General features: G+C 43.0%; 1 protein-coding gene across 2 annotated transcripts; it reads left to right on the forward strand.

Moving 5' to 3' along the window:
* The first annotated feature begins 631 nt into the window (after positions 1-631).
* LOC129834650 (retinoblastoma-like protein 2) lies at positions 632-15,835 on the forward strand. 2 transcript variants are annotated; one of them, XM_055899843.1, is made up of 15 exons: positions 632-2,692; positions 8,978-9,059; positions 10,895-11,021; positions 11,334-11,446; positions 11,524-11,627; positions 11,782-11,919; positions 12,183-12,353; positions 12,556-12,853; positions 13,018-13,175; positions 13,289-13,465; positions 13,647-13,718; positions 13,822-13,900; positions 14,020-14,210; positions 14,450-14,614; positions 14,819-15,835. In XM_055899843.1, the coding sequence occupies exons 3-15, from the start codon at positions 10,972-10,974 to the stop codon at positions 15,071-15,073; spliced, it is 1,971 nt and encodes a 656-aa protein (XP_055755818.1). In that variant the 5' UTR covers positions 632-2,692; positions 8,978-9,059; positions 10,895-10,971; the 3' UTR covers positions 15,074-15,835. The 2 variants fall into 2 exon arrangements, with proteins under 2 accessions (XP_055755818.1, XP_055755817.1); XM_055899842.1 differs by lacking the exon at positions 8,978-9,059.
* The last annotated feature ends 5,233 nt before the right edge of the window (positions 15,836-21,068 follow it).

Below are 21,068 nucleotides of genomic sequence, written 5' to 3' on the forward strand. Positions count from 1 at the left end.
GTTTTTGTTTGGTTGTTTCTTGGACAGTTGCGAAATTTGCAAGTTGTGGTCTGTGTAGTTGAATAATACGTTATGTAGTGGGGAGGACAAGTTGTGGTCTGTGTAGTCGAATAATACGTTATGTAGTGGGGAGGACAAGTTGTGGTCTGTGTAGTTGAATAATACGTTATGTAGTGGGGAGGACAAGTTGTGGTCTGTGTAGTCGAATAATACGTTATGTAGTGGGGAGGACAAGTTGTGGTCTGTGTAGTCGAATAATACGTTATGTAGTGGGGAGGACAAGTTGTGGTCTGTGTAGTCGAATAATACGTTATGTAGTGGGGAGGACAAGTTGTGGTCTGTGTAGTCGAATAATACGTTATGTAGTGGGGAGGATAAGTTGTGGTCTGTGTAGTTGAATAATACGTTATGTAGTGGGGAGGACAAGCATCTTAAAAAGTAATTTGTAATTTATTGGATTACTTTCTATGAAGTTATATAGAGGGAATTGAAGTTTAATTATTTTTATTAAACATATTCTGACTATCAATGAAGACTGTCTTACTCTATTCTTTCACATTGACCCAGTTACAGGCACTTCAAGGTATCCAGAATTACAATGTTATTTATTGTTCACTGGCGATATACAGTTGAAGTTGGAAGTTTACATTCACATCAGCCAAATACATTTAAACTCAGTTTTTCACAGTTCCTGACATTTAATCCTTGTAAAAAGTCCCTGTCTTAGGTCAGTTAGGATCACCACTTTATTTTAAGAACGTGAAATATCAGAATAATAGTAGAGAGAATTATTTATTTCAGATTTTATTTATTTCATCACATTCCCAGTGGGTCAGAAGTTTACATACACTCAATTAGTATTTGGTAGAATTGCCTTTAAATTGTTTAACTTGGGTCAAACATTTTGGGTAGCCTTCCACAAGCTTCCCACAATAAGTTGGGTGAAATTTGTCCCATTCCTCCTGACAGAGCTGGTGTAACTGAGTCAGGTTTGTAGGCCTCCTTACTTCCACGCGCTTTTTAAGTTCTGCCCACAGATGTTCTATAGGATTGAGGTCAGGGCTTTGTGATGGCCACTCCAATACCTTGCCTTTATTGTACTTAAGCCATTTCTCCACAACTTTGGAAGTATGCTTGGGGTCATTGTCCATTTGGATAACCCATTTTCAACCAAGCTTTAGCTTCCTGACTGATGTCTTGAGATGTTACTTCAATATTTCCCTGTAATTTTCTTGCCTCATGATGCCATCTATTTTGTGAAGTGCACCAGTCCCTCCTGCAGCAAAGCACCCCAACAACATGCCACCCCCATGCTTCCCGGTTGGGATGGTGTTCTTCGGCTTGCAAGCCTCCCTCTTTTTCCTCCAAACATAATGATGGTCATTATGGCCAAACAGTTCTATTTTTGTTTCATCAGACCAGAGGACATTTCTCCAAAAAGTACGATCTTTGTCCCCATGTGCAGTTGCAAACCGTAGCCTGGATTTTTTATGGCGGTTTTGGAGCAGTGGCTTCTTCCTTGCTGTGCAGCCTTTCAGGTTATGTCGATATAGAACTCGTTTTACTGTGGATATAGATACTTTTGTACCTGTTTCCTCCAGCATCTTCACAAGGTCCTTTGCTGTTCTGGGATTGATATGCACTTTTCGCACCAAAGCACGTTCATCTCTTGGAGACAGAACACGTCTCCTTCCTGAGCGGTATGACGGCTGCGTGGTCCATGGTGTTTATACTTGCGTACTATTTTTTTGTACAGATGAACGTGGTACCTTCAGGCATTTGGAAATTGCTCCCAAGGATGAACCAGACTTGTGGAGGTCTACAATTTTTTTCTGAGGTCTTGGCTGATTTCTTTTGATTTTCCCATGATGTCAAGCAAAGAGGCACTGAGTCTGAAGGTAGGCCTTGAGGTACATCCACAGGTACACCTTCAATTGACTCAACTTATGTCAATTAGCCTATCAGAAGCTTCTAAAGTCGTTACATCATTTTCGGGAATTTTCCAAGCTGTTTAAAGGCACAGTCAACTTAGTGTTTGTAAACTTCTGACCCACTGGAATAATCTGTCTGTAAACAATTGTTGGAAAAATGACTTGTGTCATGCACAAAGTAGATGTCCTAACCGACTTGCCAAAACTATAGTTTGCAAGAAATGTGTGGAGTGATTGAAAAACAAGTTTTAATGACTCCAACCTAAGTGTATGTAAACTTCTGACTTCAACTGTAAATATAGGATGATAAGTTCTCAGTTAATAGTGTGGCTAAAAAGTCATTTTCAAAACTGATATAGTATATATTGTTGTAAAGCATTACTTGTTAATGTACTGCTATTCTACTGCTTCTTTTATGCCCTATTATGTTCCTACTCCACCCCAGGGGGCGCTTGTTGCTCTGTGAGTCTCAGCCCTCAGGCCTCTTATCATAGCAACCCATTGCAGATGACAAGTTGGGGCTTGTCTGTTGTGAGCTGTGAGCCAATGGGCTGAGCCAGAGCTTCAGCTTCCTCTCTGTCTCAGTGCACTGCAGCCTGCTGCTGCCTGCCTGTACACTTATAGTGGTGCTCACTGCTCTGTGCTGCTCTGAGGCTCACCCACAGCTGTTCAGCCTGGCTAGCCCCACAGAGAGAGAAGCAGAGAGGCCGTGTGACTCCAAGCCTCTACAAAACAGAATCAGATCCTTCTCACGAGCCTCTGTAAGTAGCTTGTTGCATCACTGCAGCTCTTTTGTCTCTCATTGTCTCCGTAACGCTACAGGAAATAACATGTCACAGGATGTTGTTTGTCCTGGGTTGATGTGTGTCTAACTGACGGGAAGAGAACCTTATTATGGATGATGATCATGTATGATTTGTGGCTGGTAGGAGTTGTTAGATTTCCAAGATAAAATGCAACATTTTCTGTTCCATTTCTCTGAAATGGATGCAAAACACTTCAGTTGTATATGTATTTTGAATGATGTGTGTGCCCCAAAATGACTGTAGAAAGTAAAAGTATTCTGGAGGTTGTCACTGAAGCTGCAGTCAGTCAGTTCTAAAGATATTGCAGTGTGACAGAGAGCCAACATGGGAACAGAGAGAGGCATGGTGGTGGTGGTGGGTAAGATGATATAAACTGATTCTGAAGGAGTTGGCAGCTGGTGACACACGTTGTCAGTTGGTGGGCCACTAGCCCACATCCGGTGTGTAGCCCACATGGGTGAGAGCATATGCATAGTAATATTAGTACCGAGCACATGGCTCATAGTAGCTACCTCTCCCTTATGACTGGCTTGCTCTCAGGGGGGATGTTACAGTGAGAGTTAAAGCCTTACTATAACCATCAACTTACACAGAACAGATAGGAAGGTTGAATTGACTCAGTGGGAGGTGAGCTAAATCCATTTTCCTGGTAGTGGATGGAGTAGAGCCAAGCCAACCAAGGCTTCGTCCCAATACTGCAGAGTGAGAGAGGGATAGGTTGGCCAGCAGACCTGGATTCAAATGCTATCTGAAATCTTTCAAATACTTTTAGTGTTTGCTTTAGAACAAGGCTGTAATGCCATATGAGCAGGGTTTTCACTTATACGGCTATTCTATTGGTTCAATTGTGCAAAGCAAGCTCAATCAAGCCCAGCTAAAGTGTTTGAACGATTTCAAATAGTATTTGAACCCAGGCCCGTTGGCCAGTGTCTGGGGTTGGAACAGTACGGTTGCTCGTAGGGAATGAATGGAAGGTATTATTAGATTCAGTGTTCGTGGTGTACTGTGTGACAGCGGTGTACTGTGTGACAGCGGTGTACTGTGTGACAGTGCCCAGGAGCAGGAACGTAGTGTACAGGTTTGACTCTGACAGAACACAGGAACAGGAACGTAGTGTACAGGTTTGACTCTGACAGAACACAGGAACGTAGTGTACAGGTTTGACTCTGACAGAACACAGGAACAGGAACGTAGTGTACAGGTTTGACTCTGACAGAACACAGGAACGTAGTGTACAGGTTTGACTCTTACAGAACACAGGAACAGGAACGTAGTGTACAGGTTTGACTCTGACAGAACACAGGAACGTAGTGTACAGGTTTGACTCTGACAGAACACAGGAGCAGGAACGTAGTGTACAGGTTTGACTCTGACAGAACACAGGAACAGGAACGTAGTGTACAGGTTTGACTCTGACAGAACACAGGAACAGGAACGTAGTGTACAGGTTTGACTCTGACAGAACACAGGAACGTAGTGTACAGGTTTGACTCTGACAGAACACAGGAGCAGGAACGTAGTGTACAGGTTTGACTCTGACAGAACACAGGAACAGGAACGTAGTGTACAGGTTTGACTCTGACAGAACACAGGAGCAGGAACGTAGTGTACAGGTTTGACTCTGACAGAACACAGGAACAGGAACGTAGTGTACAGGTTTGACTCTGACAGAACACAGGAGCAGGAACGTAGTGTACAGGTTTGACTCTGATAGAACACAGGAACAGGAACGTAGTGTACAGGTTTGACTCTGACAGAACACAGGAACAGGAACGTAGTGTACAGGTTTGACTCTGACAGAACACAGGAACAGGAACGTAGTGTACAGGTTTGACTCTGACAGAACACAGGAGCAGGAACGTAGTGTACAGGTTTGACTCTGACAGAACACAGGAACAGGAACGTAGTGTACAGGTTTGACTCTGACAGAACACAGGAACAGGAGCGTAGTGTACAGGTTTGACTCTGACAGAACACAGGAACAGGAACGTAGTGTACAGGTTTGACTCTGACAGAACACAGGAACAGGAACGTAGTGTACAGGTTTGACTCTGACAGAACACAGGAACGTAGTGTACAGGTTTGACTCTGACAGAACACAGGAACAGGAACGTAGTGTACAGGTTTGACTCTGACAGAACACAGGAACAGGAACGTAGTGTACAGGTTTGACTCTGACAGAACACAGGAACGTAGTGTACAGGTTTGACTCTGACAGAACACAGGAACAGGAACGTAGTGTACAGGTTTGACTCTGACAGAACACAGGAACAGGAACGTAGTGTACAGGTTTGACTCTGACAGAACACAGGAACAGGAACGTAGTGTACAGGTTTGACTCTGACAGAACACAGGAACAGGAACGTAGTGTACAGGTTTGACTCTGACAGAACACAGAAACGTAGTGTACAGGTTTGACTCTGACAGAACACAGGAACAGGAACGTAGTGTACAGGTTGGACTCTGACAGAACACAGGAGCAGGAACGTAGTGTACAGGTTTGACTCTGACAGAACACAGGAACAGGAACGTAGTGTACAGGTTTGACTCTGACAGAACACAGAAACGTAGTGTACAGGTTTGACTCTGACAGAACACAGGAACAGGAACGTAGTGTACAGGTTGGACTCTGACAGAACACAGGAGCAGGAACGTAGTGTACAGGTTTGACTCTGACAGAACTCAGGAACAGGAACGTAGTGTACAGGTTTGACTCTGACAGAACACAGGAACAGGAACGTAGTGTACAGGTTTGACTCTGACAGAACACAGGAACAGGAACGTAGTGTACAGGTTTGACTCTGACAGAACACAGGAACAGGAACGTAGTGTACAGGTTTGACTCTGACAGAACACAGGAATTGATGTGGTTCAACATTGGCCTGTCCAGCCTCAGCCTGGCTCTGGCTGTAATTTACAGTCACGTCAGAATATCGAGAACTTCACCTGGTATAACCTTACAGCTTAGCTTGTAGCCCTCTGTTTCTCTCTCTGTGTTGCTCTTTCTCTCTCTCTCTACCTCTGTTGCTCTCACTCGCTCCCTCTCTGTCTCTCTGTGTTGGTCTCTACCCAAAGTGGTACTCCTTAGTGTGGACAAAGTAAAACTGATTATCACATGCAACCCATAACGACAGTCATTGCTAGCATCATCCTCAAATACCTTCTTAATAACCACACCCAGCGTATCTCACTGACTTACTATAACTTGAATTAGTCTTTAGATATAGTACACAACATGTTCGGAATCAGCATCCACCTCCCCACTTACTGACATATCTGGTTTATATATAAAACATTTTCACACACTCAGAGAGACAGATCCTCTACCCCAGGCAGTGTCTGTGCATCACACATTCACACAGTCTGTGATAGTAACTTGGCATGGTAGAGAAATGGAGAACACGTGCAAATGATTATTGCTGTGGAGAGGAGACTGAGTTACCATTGAATCAGCACAATCTCTCTTTTTCTCTCTATTTCAAATCAATTCAAATGTGATTATTGGCATGGGAAACATGTTTACATTGCCTAAGCAAGTGAAATGGACAAACAAAAAGGAAAGGGAAATAAACAATTATTAACAGTAAACATTACTAAAGTTTTAAAAGAATATAGATATGTTATATTGCTGGCTATGTACAGTGTAACAATGTGCAAGTAGTTGAAGTATGAAAGGTAATATAAATAAGCAGATAAATACAATATATTTACAATGGTGTTTGTGCTCCACAGGTTGCCCTTTTCTTGTGGCAACAGGTCACAAATCTTGCTGTTGTGGCACACTGTTGTATTTCACCTAATAGATATGAGAGATTGGATTGGTTTTCAAATTCTTTGTGTGTCTGTAATCTGAGGGAAATATAGTGCCTTCAGAAAGTATTCACACCCCTTGACTTTTTCCGCATTTTGTTGCTTGACAGCCTGAATTTTTATTTGGAATAAATTGAGATGTTGTGTCACTGGTCAACACACAATACCCATAATGTCAAAGTGGAATTATGTTTTTAGAAATGTTTACAAATTAATTAAGAATGAAGAGCTGAAATGTCTTGAGTCAATAAGTATTCAACCTCTTTGTTATGTCAAGCCTAAATAAGTTCAGGAGTAAAAATGTGCTGAACAAGTCACATAATAAGTTACATAGACTCTGTGTGCAATAATAGTGTTTAACATGAACGACTACCTTTTGAATGACTACCTTATCTCTGTAACCGACACATATTGTACAATTAAGGTCCCTCAGTCAAGCAGTGAATTTCAAACACAGATTGAGCCACAAAGAACAGGGAGGTTTTCCAATGCAAAGAAGGGCACCTATTGGTAAATGGGTCAAATAAAAAAAGCAGACATTGCATATCCCTTTGAGCATGGTTATTAATTACACTTTGGATGGTGTATTAATACACCCAGTCACTACAAAGATACAGGCGTCCCTCCTAGCTCAGTTGCAAGAGAGGAATGAAACTGCTCAAGAATTTAACAATGAGGCCAATGGTGACATCAAAACAGTTACTGAGTTTAATGGCTGTGATAGGAGAAAACTGAGGATGGATCAACAACATTGTAGTTACTCTATAATACTAACCTAAAGGACAGAGTGAAAAGAAGAAAGCCTGTACAGAAGAAGAAAAAAATCCAAAACATACATCCAGTTTGCAGCATGGCACTAAAGTAACACTGCAAAACTTGGCAAAGAAATGAACTTTATGTCCTGAATACAAAGTATTATGTTTGGAGAAAATCCAGCAGAACACATCACTGAGTACCACTCTTCATATTTTCAAGCATGGTGGTGGGTGCATCATGTTATGGGTATGCTTGTCATCAGCAAGGACTAGGGAGTTTTGTAGAGTAAAAAGAAACAGAATAGAGTTCATTTTTTTATTTAACCAGGCAAGCCAGTTAAAAAAAATATTTATATTGACGGCCTTGTTCAGGGGCAAAACGACAGATTTTTACCTTGTCAGCTCAGGGATTCGATCTAGGTACATTTCGGGTACTGGCCCAACGCTCTAACCACTAGGCTACCTGCCGTTAAGCACAAGCAAAATCCTAAAGGAAAATCTGATTCAGTCTGCTTTCCACCAGACACTGAGAGACAAGTTCACCTCTCAGCAGGAAAATAACATAAATCAAAAAGCCAAATATACACTGGAGTTGCTTACCAAGAAGACATTAAATGTGGCCTAATTAAAATTTTGAAATTCTTTGGCAAGACATGAAGATGGCTGTCTAGCCATGATCAACCAACTTGACAGAGCTTTTAATAATAATGTGCAAATGTTGTACAATCCAGGTGTGGAATGCTCTTAGAGATTTACCCAGAAAGACCGTAATCGCTGCCAAAGGTGATTCTAACATGTATTGACTCAAGTGTGTGAATACTTATGTAAATTAGATATTTCTGTATTTGATTTTCAATAAATTAGCAAACATTTCTAAAAACATGCTTTCATTATTGGGTATTGTGTGTAAATCAATTTAATCCATGTCATGTGTCAATGTGCAGCGGTAGGACGGAGTCAGGCACAGGACACAGAACTGAGTAAAAGACGTACTTTAATCAAAGAAACAACAAAATTTCCACACAGGGAAAACACACCCGCTCACAGTAGTCTTGAAAACTAAACAAAGAACAAACACGCACAAAACCATTTGGGAACTAGAGGGTTAAATAGGGAAAAAATTATAACGTAATGGGAACCAGGTGTGTACAATCAAGACAAAACAAATGGAAAAAGAAACGTAGATCGGTGGCAGCTAGAAAGACGGTGGCGACGATCACCGAACGCCGCCCGAACAAGGAGAGGCACCAACTTCGGCGGAAGTCATGACAATCCATTTTGAATTCAGGCTGTAACACATCAAAATGTGGAATAAGTCAAGGGGTATGAATACTTTCTGAATGCGCTGTATGTGTCTCTAATATGGTCTAACATTTGGCAGGAGGTTAGGAAGTGCAGCTAGGTTTCCATCTCATTAAGTGGGCAGTGTGCACATAGCCTGTCTTCTCTTGAGAGTCAGGTCTGCCGATGGTGACCTTTCGATAGCAAGGCCATGCTCACTGTCTGTACATAGTCAAAGATTTTCTTAGTATTGGGTCAGTCACAGTGATCAGGTATTCTGCTACTGTGTATTCTCTGTTTAGGGCCAAATAACATTACAGTTTGCTCAGTTTTTTTGTTGATTCTTTCCAATGTGTCAAGTAATTTTCTTTTTGTTTTCTCATGATTTGGTTAGGTCTAATTGTGTTGCTGTCCTGTTGTGAACAGAGTCCCAGTACCCGCTGGCTGAGGGGACTCTTCTTCAGGTTCATCTCTCTGTAGGTGAGGGCTTTGTTATGGAAGGTTTGAGAATCGCTTCCTTTTAGGTGCTTGTGTAATTTAATTGCTCTTTTCTGGATTTTTATAATTAGCTGGGATCGTCCTAATTCTGTTCTGCATGCATTATTTGCAGTTTTACATTTTACGTTGAGGATGTTTTTTCATAATTCTGCATAGAGTCAATTTGGGGTTTGTGAGTTCTTGATTTGTGAGTGGACCCCAGACCTCACAACCATAGAGGGCTTCTGTGGTGCTGATGTTTAGGTCAAGGTAGGTATATTGTTTTGTGTGATCTAGGGCAACAGTGTCTAGGTGGAATTTGTATTTGTGGTGCTGGAAACGGGACCTTTTTTGGAGCACCATTATTTTTGTTTTACTGAGATTAACTGTCAGGGCCCAAGTCTGACAGAATCTGCAGAAGATCTAGGTGCTGCTTAGTTGGGGACAGAAGCACCAGATCATCTGCTAACAGCAAACATTTGACTTCAGAGTCTAGTAGGGTGAGGCCGGGTGCTTCAGACTGAGCCCTCGCCAATTTGTTGGTGTAAATGTTGAAGAGGGTGGAGCTCCATTTTTTTGGCCAATATTAACAGCATACTTAAACACATTGTTTGTGTACATGTTTTCCCCCAACACCGCATTCCATCAATTTGTATAGGTGGGGTGTCAGTGGGCTGACTGTGAACGCTCTGAGAGACACTGGGTTGAGGTCGGTGATAAAGGTGTTTACAGTACTGCAGCCAAGACATGAGCTGTATGTGTACCTACCATAGGAGTCCCCTTGAAGCCCACCATTGACTATGTACAGACCCAGCGTGCGACAGAGCTGCAGGAGTTGTGACCCGTTTTTGTTGGTTGTTTTGTCGTAGTTGTTGGGCATATGGGGAGAGTGAATGCTGCCACCTCCAGGTAGGTTTTTGTAACCCTGTGTTCTGAGTGTGTCAGGTTCTTGTTCAGTTCAGGCGTTTAGGTCTCCACAGAATAGAACATTTCCCTGGGTCTGGAAATGATGATCTCCCCCTCTAGGATGGAGAAACTGTCTTTATTAAAGTATGGGGATTCTAGTGGAGGGATATACAGTACTGTACACTCTTAGAAATAAAGATTCCAAACTGTTCTACGGCTGTCTCCATAAGAGAACCCTTTTTGGGTCTGGAAAGGGTCCTACATGGAACCCAAAAGGGTTCTACCTTGAACCAAAATGGTTCCTCAAAGGGTTCTCCTATGGGGATAGCCGAAGTACCCTTTAAAGTTATATAGCACATTTTTTCTAAGAGTGTAGGTAGCACACAGGACAAATTTTTTATCTGTTGAGATTATTTCCTTATTTATTTCTAACCAAATGTAAAATGTTCCTGTTTTGATTTATTTAATAATGGTGAAGTCTCTCTCTCTCTCTCTGAATCCTTCCACAGCAGAACTGTAGAACTGCTAGACAAACAGAGAAACAGATTCAAAAATGCTAAATATGAATATTCCTCTTCAACAGGAAATATCGTATTTTTGCGCATTCATCATTGTTGTCATCTCATAGCTGAAGGCCAGCCCCCTCCCTACACACACACACACACACACACACACACACACACACACACACACACACACACACACACACACACATTAACCTGACTCTAAATACAGTACACAAGCCTTTTGGGCCCAATTATCTCTGAGATGACTTAGTATCATTACTGTGTGGTTCGTGTTGTAAATTTAAACCGTTGTTTCACATGTTTCTCATGCAAGGAAATATAATGATGATCCTATTTATACGGTCTCATGTACCGCTCTAAAGGGTTTTCAAACCTCTGCCTGGTGTATGCATTATGTACAGGTGTCCACTGCTACTCCACTGACTGACACGGAGCTACACTCTACCAGCGGAGGTGCTGTGAGCGGCTGGAGGTCGTCATGGCAACCCAGAGACATGTACCCAGTGACAGTCTGGCTAGAACATTCAGGTCAGCTATAGTGGGCATGTGCCTATGTGGGCCTCATACGTAACTGTAGTAGACTGTAATGTGCCGCAGGGGAAATGTATTTGGGCCTGTAGCCTATGATAGAGTACACCGTGATCTATGGTCAGTGTTAAGTTTGTAGAAGAGAAAGAAAATACATGTTTTTTTACTATGTTACACATTCTTCCCATTATGGAGAAGATTATGATTTGGGGGAAGATAAGCTTATCCATACCTATGGGTGGGCAATATCTATCAGTAGTCTATGGGGGTGGAAAAGTGGCTGTATGGTTCTTTAAGGTGTATTTTGTTTAGGTTCTGTGCCAGAAACCCTAGTGAGGTCATCTCCACTAGACTGAGAGACATGCTCCACACCTTCATCCAGCACTACCAGGAACCATGGGAGGAGAACCGCAGCCTAGACAGAGGTGTGTATGTGTCTGTGTGCATGTGTTGATATATTGACATTAATGTGCACTTTTCAGTAATTTCCTGTTGTTTGTAGAGAGAGAAGTGAAGTTCTCCAGCCAGACAGAGGCTTTGTACTACAGGGTTCTAGAGGCTGTCATCAATCAGGAGAGGAAGAGGCTGGGAGCCAAAGACCTTTCAGTGAGTCCTTTGCCCTCTGCTGTGTATGACTGGAACTGCACTGTTTAGTGTCATTAAGCATTCACTTTACAATTCCCTCTGGGGGCACTGTTGTATAGACATGTACAGACATGTATAGTATAGAGGTTGTCCTTGATGACTTGTTTCTTGGCAGGGCATTCTGGAGCATGATCTGTTCCAGCGCTCTCTAGTGGCCTGTTGTCTGGAGATGGTCTTCTTCTCCCATCAGCCACCAGGCAGCTTCCCCCAGGTCATTGACATCTTTAGCCTGGCGCCATACGACTTCTACAAGGTAACATCTACACAAAACACCTGCAGTACATGTCATACTGTACTGTAACATCATAGGTTTTGTGTAAAGGAGGTGGTTTTATGTGATAAGTAACCTTACCTGAAAACTGAAGCATTGCTCCTCAAGCTAATGCCTAGGCTTGGGCTCAGAGGGCTTACACAGTCTTGGGGCATACAGACATCCTGGATTCAAACACGTCTACTGTAATCTTAGTAATCTGTTTAGGTGCTGTTTAACCCCCTACTGTGTGTGCTGTGTGCCAGGTGATAGAGCTGGTGCTGCGGGCTGAGGAGGGCTTGCTGCCGGGTGTGGTCAGGCATCTGACCCATATAGAGGAGCAGGTCCTGGAGAGTCTGGCCTGGAGGAGAGACTCACCACTCTGGGACCAGATCAGAGCTGCTAAGGGACAGGGACAGCTGCCTGCATACCATCAGGTCAGCGGGCAACGGTTCAAATTCACCTGTTTGTGAACTGGGCAAAATACACAGTGCACCCTGTCAAACTATATAGAGCAACACCGCTGGCGCACTCGAAACAAGTTGGTCTAATATGGCAGCATGGCGGCTGTCGTTCCATTAAAAAGAGGAAACAAAATTATCCCAAACTTGAGGTAACAGATGGTTCTGTGTGTTCCAGGTGATGCTCCCCCAATACTCAGATCACACAGACAAGATGGCCAAGATCCCCCCCACCCCTTCACACTTGACCTCAAGCCTTGTGAATGGGATCCATGGAAATGACCTGAACCCTCCGATTACCCACCATGAACGCTACAGCTCACCCCCTGCTGGCTCAAAGATGTCCGCTTGCCCTACCACACCAGTCAGCCCATCCCAGTCCTCCTCTGTCATTGTTACTAGACAGACTATAGTCACCATGGCATCAGCCACTGTCACCACCAACAATGGCCAGTCAGTCACCATACCGGTTCGAGGTAAAGACTTTCCCTCAGATGAAACCCAATATGGCCATAGAAATGACAACCCTAATAGAATACTGACATAATGTAATACATCTTGTAATAAACATGTTATATACCTTGTTTACATATCACAAGAATCAGTGCTATTTGTTCAATTAAACCTCTTCCACACCCAGGCATTGCCAATGACCGGGGAGGCATCACATTTACCCTCAGTGTTGTGGGTCAGCCCATTCCTCCACAGCAAGTCTCCAGCACCTCTACCCAGCAGCCCCAGAACCCAGTCACACACAGACCTCAGAGTAAGGGCTCCATCTCACTGTTCCTCCGCAAGGTAGGCTTTACTCACAGATTTCTACATACCTGAGCTGGCCTGAATGCTATGAGCCTAGATATTTAGTTACAAGATCCACAAGACAAAGGCCATACTCCTTCCCTCTGTCTCAGGTCTACCACCTGGTGAGCATGCGTCTGAGGGACATCTGTGTTAAACTGGACATCTGTGAGGCGCTGCGGCTGAAGATCTGGACCTGCGTTGAACACTCCTTGGTCCACTGCACTGACCTCATGCTAGACCGACACCTGGACCAAATACTCATGTGTGCCATCTATGTCATGGCCAAGGTAGCACTATTTGCTTTTCCTCTAGACTTTTTGCTATACTTCCTTAATGCAGATGGTTTTATGACTTGGGTGATCGACAGCAAGGCATTCAGCCTTCTATACTTCTTCAGCTGTGTATTGATGATAATAATGTATTATAATACCTTAATTTCCATGTTTATGCTGTGTGTTGCTCGTGCAGGTAACCAAAGTGGACATGCCCTTCAAGCTCATCATGCAGTGCTACAAGACTCAGCCTCAAGCAAGGAACTGTGTAAGGAGATAAATGTTTTGCTTGCTTTTGTGTGTGTAAGTGAGTTAAATCCAGCTTGTTTGTTATTGTGTAGTTGATGAAGTCTGTATTGTCCTCCTGTCAGGTATTCAGAAGTGTTCTGATCTCAGGGAGAAACACCAAGACCTCACAAAACTCTCCTGGAAGATCCAACAGAAAAAACAGTTAGACAAATAGAAAAATACATACATTCACATGGATACGTTTGCATCATAACATGCATGAATTAACAAATGATTTAATGAAGAATGATTTTTGATGGTGATGCTGCTCTGTTTCCCAGTTGATGTAGACCCCAGCAGTAGCTTGCTTACATACCAGAGCCCTCCCACCCATCCTACAGGACCCAGAGCTCCCTGTAGACAGGACCAGGGGGAGAGAAGACACCTCATCTATTTCTACAACACCGTCTATGTCAAACAGATGAAAGACTTTGCCCTGCGCTACAACTCCAGCTCTCTGACCATAGCCGGGGTGAGGGGACATTTTCATATACTACCTAATGGAGTCAGTAGTCGTCATACACAATACGTAGGAAACACTTTACCAGTGGTCTCAGATATGTCCAAACTGAGGTATAACATCATTGGTACTTACAGGTTGATAGAAGTAAGAGCAGTCCTTGTACAGATACAGTGCATTGTTCCTAGGACCAGTGCTTTCATCACTGTCCAGAGATTCTGACCACATTCTGATTATTTTTCCATGCACAGGTTGAAACCCCTCCCCTTTCGCCATACCCCTGCCAGTGTATTGGATCCTTGCGCAGACTCCGCCCCTCCAACCACCATTCCCTCTACATCTCCCCCCACAAGCCCAGCACTCACTCCTCCCCCCGCACTGGGTTCCTCTACTACATCAGCAGAAGCCCCTCAAAGGTCAGAGGTTGGACATACCTCTCTAACCCTGCTAACGGTTCCCTAACTGACCCTCTTCTATACTTCCTGTCTGAAGCCTAACTAACATTACACATATTTTAACTTTAATAGCTGTGAAAAGCAAAAGGCCTGGTCATCGTAAATACACAGTTCACATCTAGTCCTGTGTGTTGCTAATCGTTGTATCCCAACTGTATCCCACAGCGTCTGAGAGAGATCAATGACATGATGAGGACATTTCAGTCACGCACCAGGAAGCACTGTGCAGCCCAGCTGCAGGAGGAGGGTGAGGAGGAGGGTGGGCCGCTTGTGAAGAGACCCTGTCAGGATAGACCGTCAGACTGGCAGAGAAAGCTCAGGGACCTCGGCCAGGACAGGGCCAGGGCCCAGAACCAGCAACAATCCCAGACCAGGGCCAAGGCACAGCACCAAGTAACAGCACACAAGGGGACACATTGATGACATCTCACTTTCTTTGACTTACCGTCATGCTTCATACTTCCATCATCAGTGTCTGTGGTCCATATTCTTCCAATGAGTGTAGACCTGCAAAGAGAATGGATGCTGTGGATCTACAATGTTAGAAAGAATTGGCATCATTAGCACTCAGTGAAGTTCTCTTAGCAAGCAATGTTCATGATTAGAAAAGCTGATTTGTAATAATAAATAGGGTATTGTAATAATCTGAGGGTAACTAGGGCTCTGTATCAAATATCATATTATACATATCATATACCCTATATATTTCAACATGTTAGTCCTCTGTGAACCATGTCCTAGTTACCTAAGGAAGCAGTAAAGGATTTGTGTTGGTACTGAGCACTGTGTACAGTTTGTGTTTGGTGAGAGGGAGGAGACAAGAGATATCTCTCTCTGGAACATACAGTACGTAATTAGTTTCAATTTTCAAGTTTAATTTGCCACATGCACAAGTACAGTGAAATGCTAAACTTGCAAGCCCTACCCAACAGTGCAGTATTCAAAATAAAAGTATAACTAATTTTAAACAAATTAAACACAGATATATGACATACTGGTGAGCCTTTTCAAATGATTATACATGTATCTGTTAGGACCAGATGTTAGATAATATTATGTTTAATTTGGACTTTCAGTTTCACATGTTGCTTTTCTCTACCAGTGTTTAATTTGTACTGATCTGTGGTACAAATCCTTTACTTCTTTGTATTGTGATGTTGGATAAACATAAGTCAGCTTTTACATCTCCTTACCCTACCGTCAACATTAGCACAACATAGTGAGAGCCACTGTGGAAAAGAAACATAGCTGCATGTTGGATATTTTGGCACTCAGAGACAACAAGGCCATAAACAGCATGTGACATATCAGTCTTGGTATATTAGTCTCATGTTGATATAGTAAAATGGTTATTTTGTTAATTTTCAAAATGGCATATTTTGAAAAACATCCGAACAAATGGCCATTCACTTTTCATAGTGGGGAAAATAGTTTTCCATGACGGCCTAGTGATTGAGTAACAATACCCATACTGTTTATCAGTAACTATGTCCTGACACGCTATGGGAAGTTCATTCTTAACCAATGTTGCTTGGCAAGCAAATCACAATAATCCTCTAAGAACCAATCAGCAAAGGCCTGTAAACTAAAACCCTGAGAGGTCAGTATAGAAAATAGAATCCCTAGAATGGGGAAGGCCCTCAGACCCATTAACTTGAATCGGAATGTCCGTTCTAGGGATTCTATTTCTTTGGTTACACAGGTGCCTATGCAGGCTCAGCCCTACAGGAAGTCTCCTGGTCGTCATGGAAACCAGGGGGTCCTTCTTCCACAACAGTTATTTTCAGACTTTATAAAAAAACAACAACCTCAACAGGACGTCTGTTTTAATCAGTCTCCCACTGGACCGAACCATGGGGTGCAACACCAGCAGGGGTGCTGTCGTGGTGGAGTTTTCTAAAAAGCCAGAGACCAGACCAGCGTCGGCCAGCTCAACCAGTAAGGCCACCACTGAGGAGGCAAAGGAAACTACAGAGAAAGACAAAGATGAAACAGAAGGCATATCAAGCTGCGACTGATATCCATCTTTCTTCTTAACCCAAACTCCTCAAAGTAAGATATCTGTCATTTTGCCAGTTACACTTTTATGCTATCTCATCACCCAAATATGGACAAATACAATTATCTGTATGACGTTTTGGGTCACTTTCTTTATTCTATCAAATGGAAGTTAGCTATTCTAATTAAGCCATAAACAAGTTGAACAAATGATGACTATCCCATTGGGTAACACTATGATACAATCACCTCTATTACTTCTCTGTCTGTCTGTGGCTATTTGACATGACCAGATGTGATCTATAGCTAGTGAGATGGTCTCTCTATCTCTCTCGCGTGCTGTGTGTGCGTGGCAGCATGCGTGCGTGTGTGTGTGTACAGATTGGCCTGTCTGCAGGTGAAGGTGGACCTGTCTGCAGAGGAAGGCAATGCGGGACAACTGTCCATCAACCCCTGTGTCATCTGGGACCATACCAGCCACACCCCCCCACTCCACTCTGTGATGTAACCTACCAGCCACACCCCCCCACTCCACTCTGTGATGTAACCTACCAGCCACACCCCCCCACTCCACTCTGTGATGTAACCTACCAGCCACACCCCCCCACTCCACTCTGTGATGTAACCTACCAGCCACACCCCCCCACTCCGCTCTGTGATATAGACCTACCAGCCACACCCCCCCACTCCACTCTGTGATGTAACCTACCAGCCACACCCCCCCACTCCACTCTGTGATGTAGACCTACCAGCCACACACCCCGCTCCTCTCTGTGATATAAACCTACCAGCCACACACTCCGCCCTACCAGCCACACATACCAGCAGTTCTGTATGTCACCACCAGGGTGCAGAAGTGATCCATCAGTATTTGGTGGACTGTCCAAGGCCCTGGTTCATTTTCTCAAGACATTTAATCTGAAATATATTGTACATTTATTACCAGCGAGTGAATAGAGCTGGAAGGGAATAGCCATTTCACAAAGCCCATATCACAAATACTCATCACAGAGGAAGCGGGAAATTACATGAAAATATTACCATTATACAAATGGAAAGTGTGATTGAATAATGTGTTTTAGAAGATAAATGAAAAGCACTTTGTTGGAAAATGTGGTTCTAAATAGCTTTTTAATTTCAGATGTGGGATAAAAGAAAACACATTTCTACCCCATTTTCACTGGCAATTGATTAGTGGTTCCACACCTGCAGAGAGAAGGGCTCTTATCTTCTCATTATCAGTTAATTAATATGCATGCACACATGTCTATTATCTTTCCTCTGCCATTTAGCAGAATTGAGACAGTGATGTTGTAATGGCCTTGGAATGGATGACTTCTCTCTCTGTTGCTTTAAGGAGAAATAAGACACATGATTGACATTGTCTTTAATTGTTGTAAGAGACAATTTAATTAAAATAAAAAGGAAAGGAAAAATATGACATCACCATTCCCCTCTGGGAGGTGTATCTTTAAACACCGCAACTCTTATTTGATTGGCTGTATTTAAGTTAGCAGCTATTCTATGGTACTGTAGCTTTACGAAACAAGCCAGTTGGTGCACTGTGTATACCTAAGAAAGAGATGTATTGAAGAGTGATATGGAAATGTTTTACTTGAAAGACATACATAAGGGAATAAGATATTAAATGCCTCACTCTGCCAGGGTTTGGCTATTAGAGAATCCAAGGCCTCACCCGTTGAAGCAAAACCTGGGTGAAAGTCAAATTAATTTATGTCCTGATCTTCAATGTTCCACTGCCATAAGTGCATATTGTATTATCAGTGAAATATGAAGTCCTATAGAAACTAGTCTGACTGGATATCTTTGCAGTTGTGCACAAATGGCCCTCAGCATGTGTTCTGTATTATGCACATTACACAATGTCATTAGCTTTTTATCTTTATGGTTTGAGCCAAATTTCACATAGCAGTGGATGTTGATATGGTTGATCGTATGATTGTACATTAGAAAGAGATACATGCTTCATGACTAAAACCAACATTATAGAGGATGATTATGCCACTAAACCATAGTGGTTCAGAAGTCTAGCTGTTGATAAGGGAATATTGTGAATATTAGGTTTGCAAACAGAGATGTGCCAACCAATAAAGGCTAGCCTGGCAGTCTAAAATGAAAAAGGGCATCTGAACACTACTCTGGGGTGTAATCTGCTCCTCTTGTAATGGGACATTTATATGATTAGTATAATGGTCTGTCATTAGAATAAGTATTCATGTTATTTCCTGCAAGCCACTCTTTAAAGATGTGTTCTTCACAGGCCTCGTTTGTGAATATATGATCAGACCCTGACAGACAGAGAGCATCTTTAATCTTTCTCTGGCCTTGAAGAATGTCACTGATCTCCCTGTAACTGCAGGGAGCGGCGCTGATCAAATCCACATTGTGTGCGTGTGCGTGTGCGTGTGCATGTGCGTGTGCGTGTGGATCACACCCACTGATTGTTTATGGGGACTTTATTTCACTATGAAATCACCCAGATATTCATAATTGTTTGTCAAAGCCATCTGTTCTGAAGTGTCACAGTGGTTCCTTTGGAGTGGCCTGGTCACATCACCAGTTGATTGAGCGCAAAAAACCCCAGATGTGTGCCAAGAGGTCAACTTTCATTTAAAGACAAGTCAGATACAGCGTTTTCCCCCTTTATTGTGATTCTGGAAGCGTATGTATACACCCCAAATGCTGTCTGTATTATCTAGGAGTTGGAGACTGAGATGTAAGCATTAGGTGCCTTACAGAATGGGGACGTTTGGAACATTTCTGTTTTTCTGAGTCTGATCTTTATTTGGTCTGCAAGGTGGAAGGATGGTATTCAGAACAAACTCTGACTCATTTTACGTGGAATTTCTACCAACGAATAAGTAAACAACTGTTAACAGAAGCTAATACTTCTAAGTGGTCGTGTCATACTTTCTCTGACTATACACAAATAAAACCTGTATGAATCCCTCACATACTGCAGTGCATGCTCTACCTGATAATGGTGTTTAGCCCCTTTGAATCCACAGCACTTCATTTTTCTGCTCTCTCTCTCTCCCCCCCGTCTCTCCTCTCTCTCTCTCTCTCTCTCTCTCTCTCTCTCTCTCTCTCTCTCTCTCTCTCTCTCTCTCGCACGCTCTCTCTCTCTCTCCTTCCTCTCTCTCGGTCTCTCCTCTCTGTCGCTCTCTCTCTGTCACTCTGTCTCTGTCTCTCCCTCTCTCTCTCTGTGTCGCTCTCTCTCTGTCTCTCTCTCTCCTTCCTCTCTCTCCTCTCTCTGTCTCTCTCCCTCTCTCTCTGTCTGTGTCTCGCTCTCCTTCCTCTCTCTCTGTCTCTCATCTCTCTCTCTCTCTCTCTCTCTGTCTCTCTTGCTCTCTCTCTGTCTCTCCTCTCTCTCTGTCTCTCTCTGTCTCTCTCTCTCGCTCTCTCCGCTCTCTCTCTCTGTCTCTCTCTGTCTGTCTCTCGCTCTTCTTCCTCTCTCTCTGTCTCTCCTCTCTCTCTCTCTCTCTCTCTCTCTCTCTGTCTCTCTCTCTGTCTCTCTCTCTGTCTCTCTCTCTGTCTCTCTCTGTGTCTCTCTCTGTCTCTCCTCTCTCTCCTCTCTCTCCGTCTCTCCTCTCTCTCCGTCTCTCTCTCTCCGTCTCTCTCTCTGTCTCTCTCTCTGTCTCTCTCTCTGTCTCTCTCTCTGTCTCTCTCTCTGTCTCTCTCTCTGTCTCTCTCTCTGTCTCTCTCTCTGTCTCTCTCTCTGTCTCTCTCTCTGTCTCTCTCTCTGTCTCTCTCTCTCTCTCTCTCTCTCTCTCTCTCTCTCTGTTTCTAAAGTAATGGTAGAAAAGGAAAGGTCATCATGGTGATGACAAAGAAAATCCCTGCTAGAGAAAACACTTAGTTAGCTGGTGATTCATCAGCTTTAATGCAGTCCATTAGACACTGCTTTTAGTGGACAATGAACAATGGGACCTAGACTAAGTTTATTTGCACAGAACATATTTATGGTTTTTTGAGAAGATCCATAGACAGTCAGTGCTGTTTAATGGAGCTTGTGTCCAGAAGGTAATTTCTTTAGACTTCAGAGAAATGGGGCCTGAGACCCTGAGTGAGTGAACTTATTCACTGCACATGTATATCTTCAGAGGTATAACCTACTATATCCTACAGTATCCAGGCAAAGTCAACCTCAAAATTAATGATATCGCTGATCTTACCATTAGGTTTCCATTAAATGTCATGCAAATGAAACGTCTGTAGGACATCGCAAATAGATTATGAAGGAGTAGAAATCCTTATAAAATCCTGAAGGCGGATAAGATTTAGCCTGAGAAAAAGGTCAGGTAGCTGGAGGAAGGCTTGGACATATGGACTAAGATAATGTGATTATTCTGGATAGGAAACACAAGAAGACATGTTGTTTTTGTTACATATTTCA

The sequence above is a fragment of the Salvelinus fontinalis genome, chromosome 35, assembly GCF_029448725.1.
Source record: "Salvelinus fontinalis isolate EN_2023a chromosome 35, ASM2944872v1, whole genome shotgun sequence".
Taxonomy (NCBI): domain Eukaryota; kingdom Metazoa; phylum Chordata; class Actinopteri; order Salmoniformes; family Salmonidae; genus Salvelinus; species Salvelinus fontinalis.

What these genes read in the sequence shown, in the direction of transcription:
- LOC129834650 (XM_055899843.1), top strand. Translation starts at nt 10,972, where the DNA reads ATGGCAACCCAGAGACATGTACCCAGTGACAGTCTGGCTAGAACATTC. An exon ending in AGTCTGGCTAGAACATTCAG is followed by an intron (nt 11,022 to 11,333) that starts GTCAGCTATAGT and finishes TATTTTGTTTAG; the next exon opens with GTTCTGTGCCAGAAACCCTA. An exon ending in TCAGCAGAAGCCCCTCAAAG is followed by an intron (nt 14,615 to 14,818) that starts GTCAGAGGTTGG and finishes TGTATCCCACAG; the next exon opens with CGTCTGAGAGAGATCAATGA.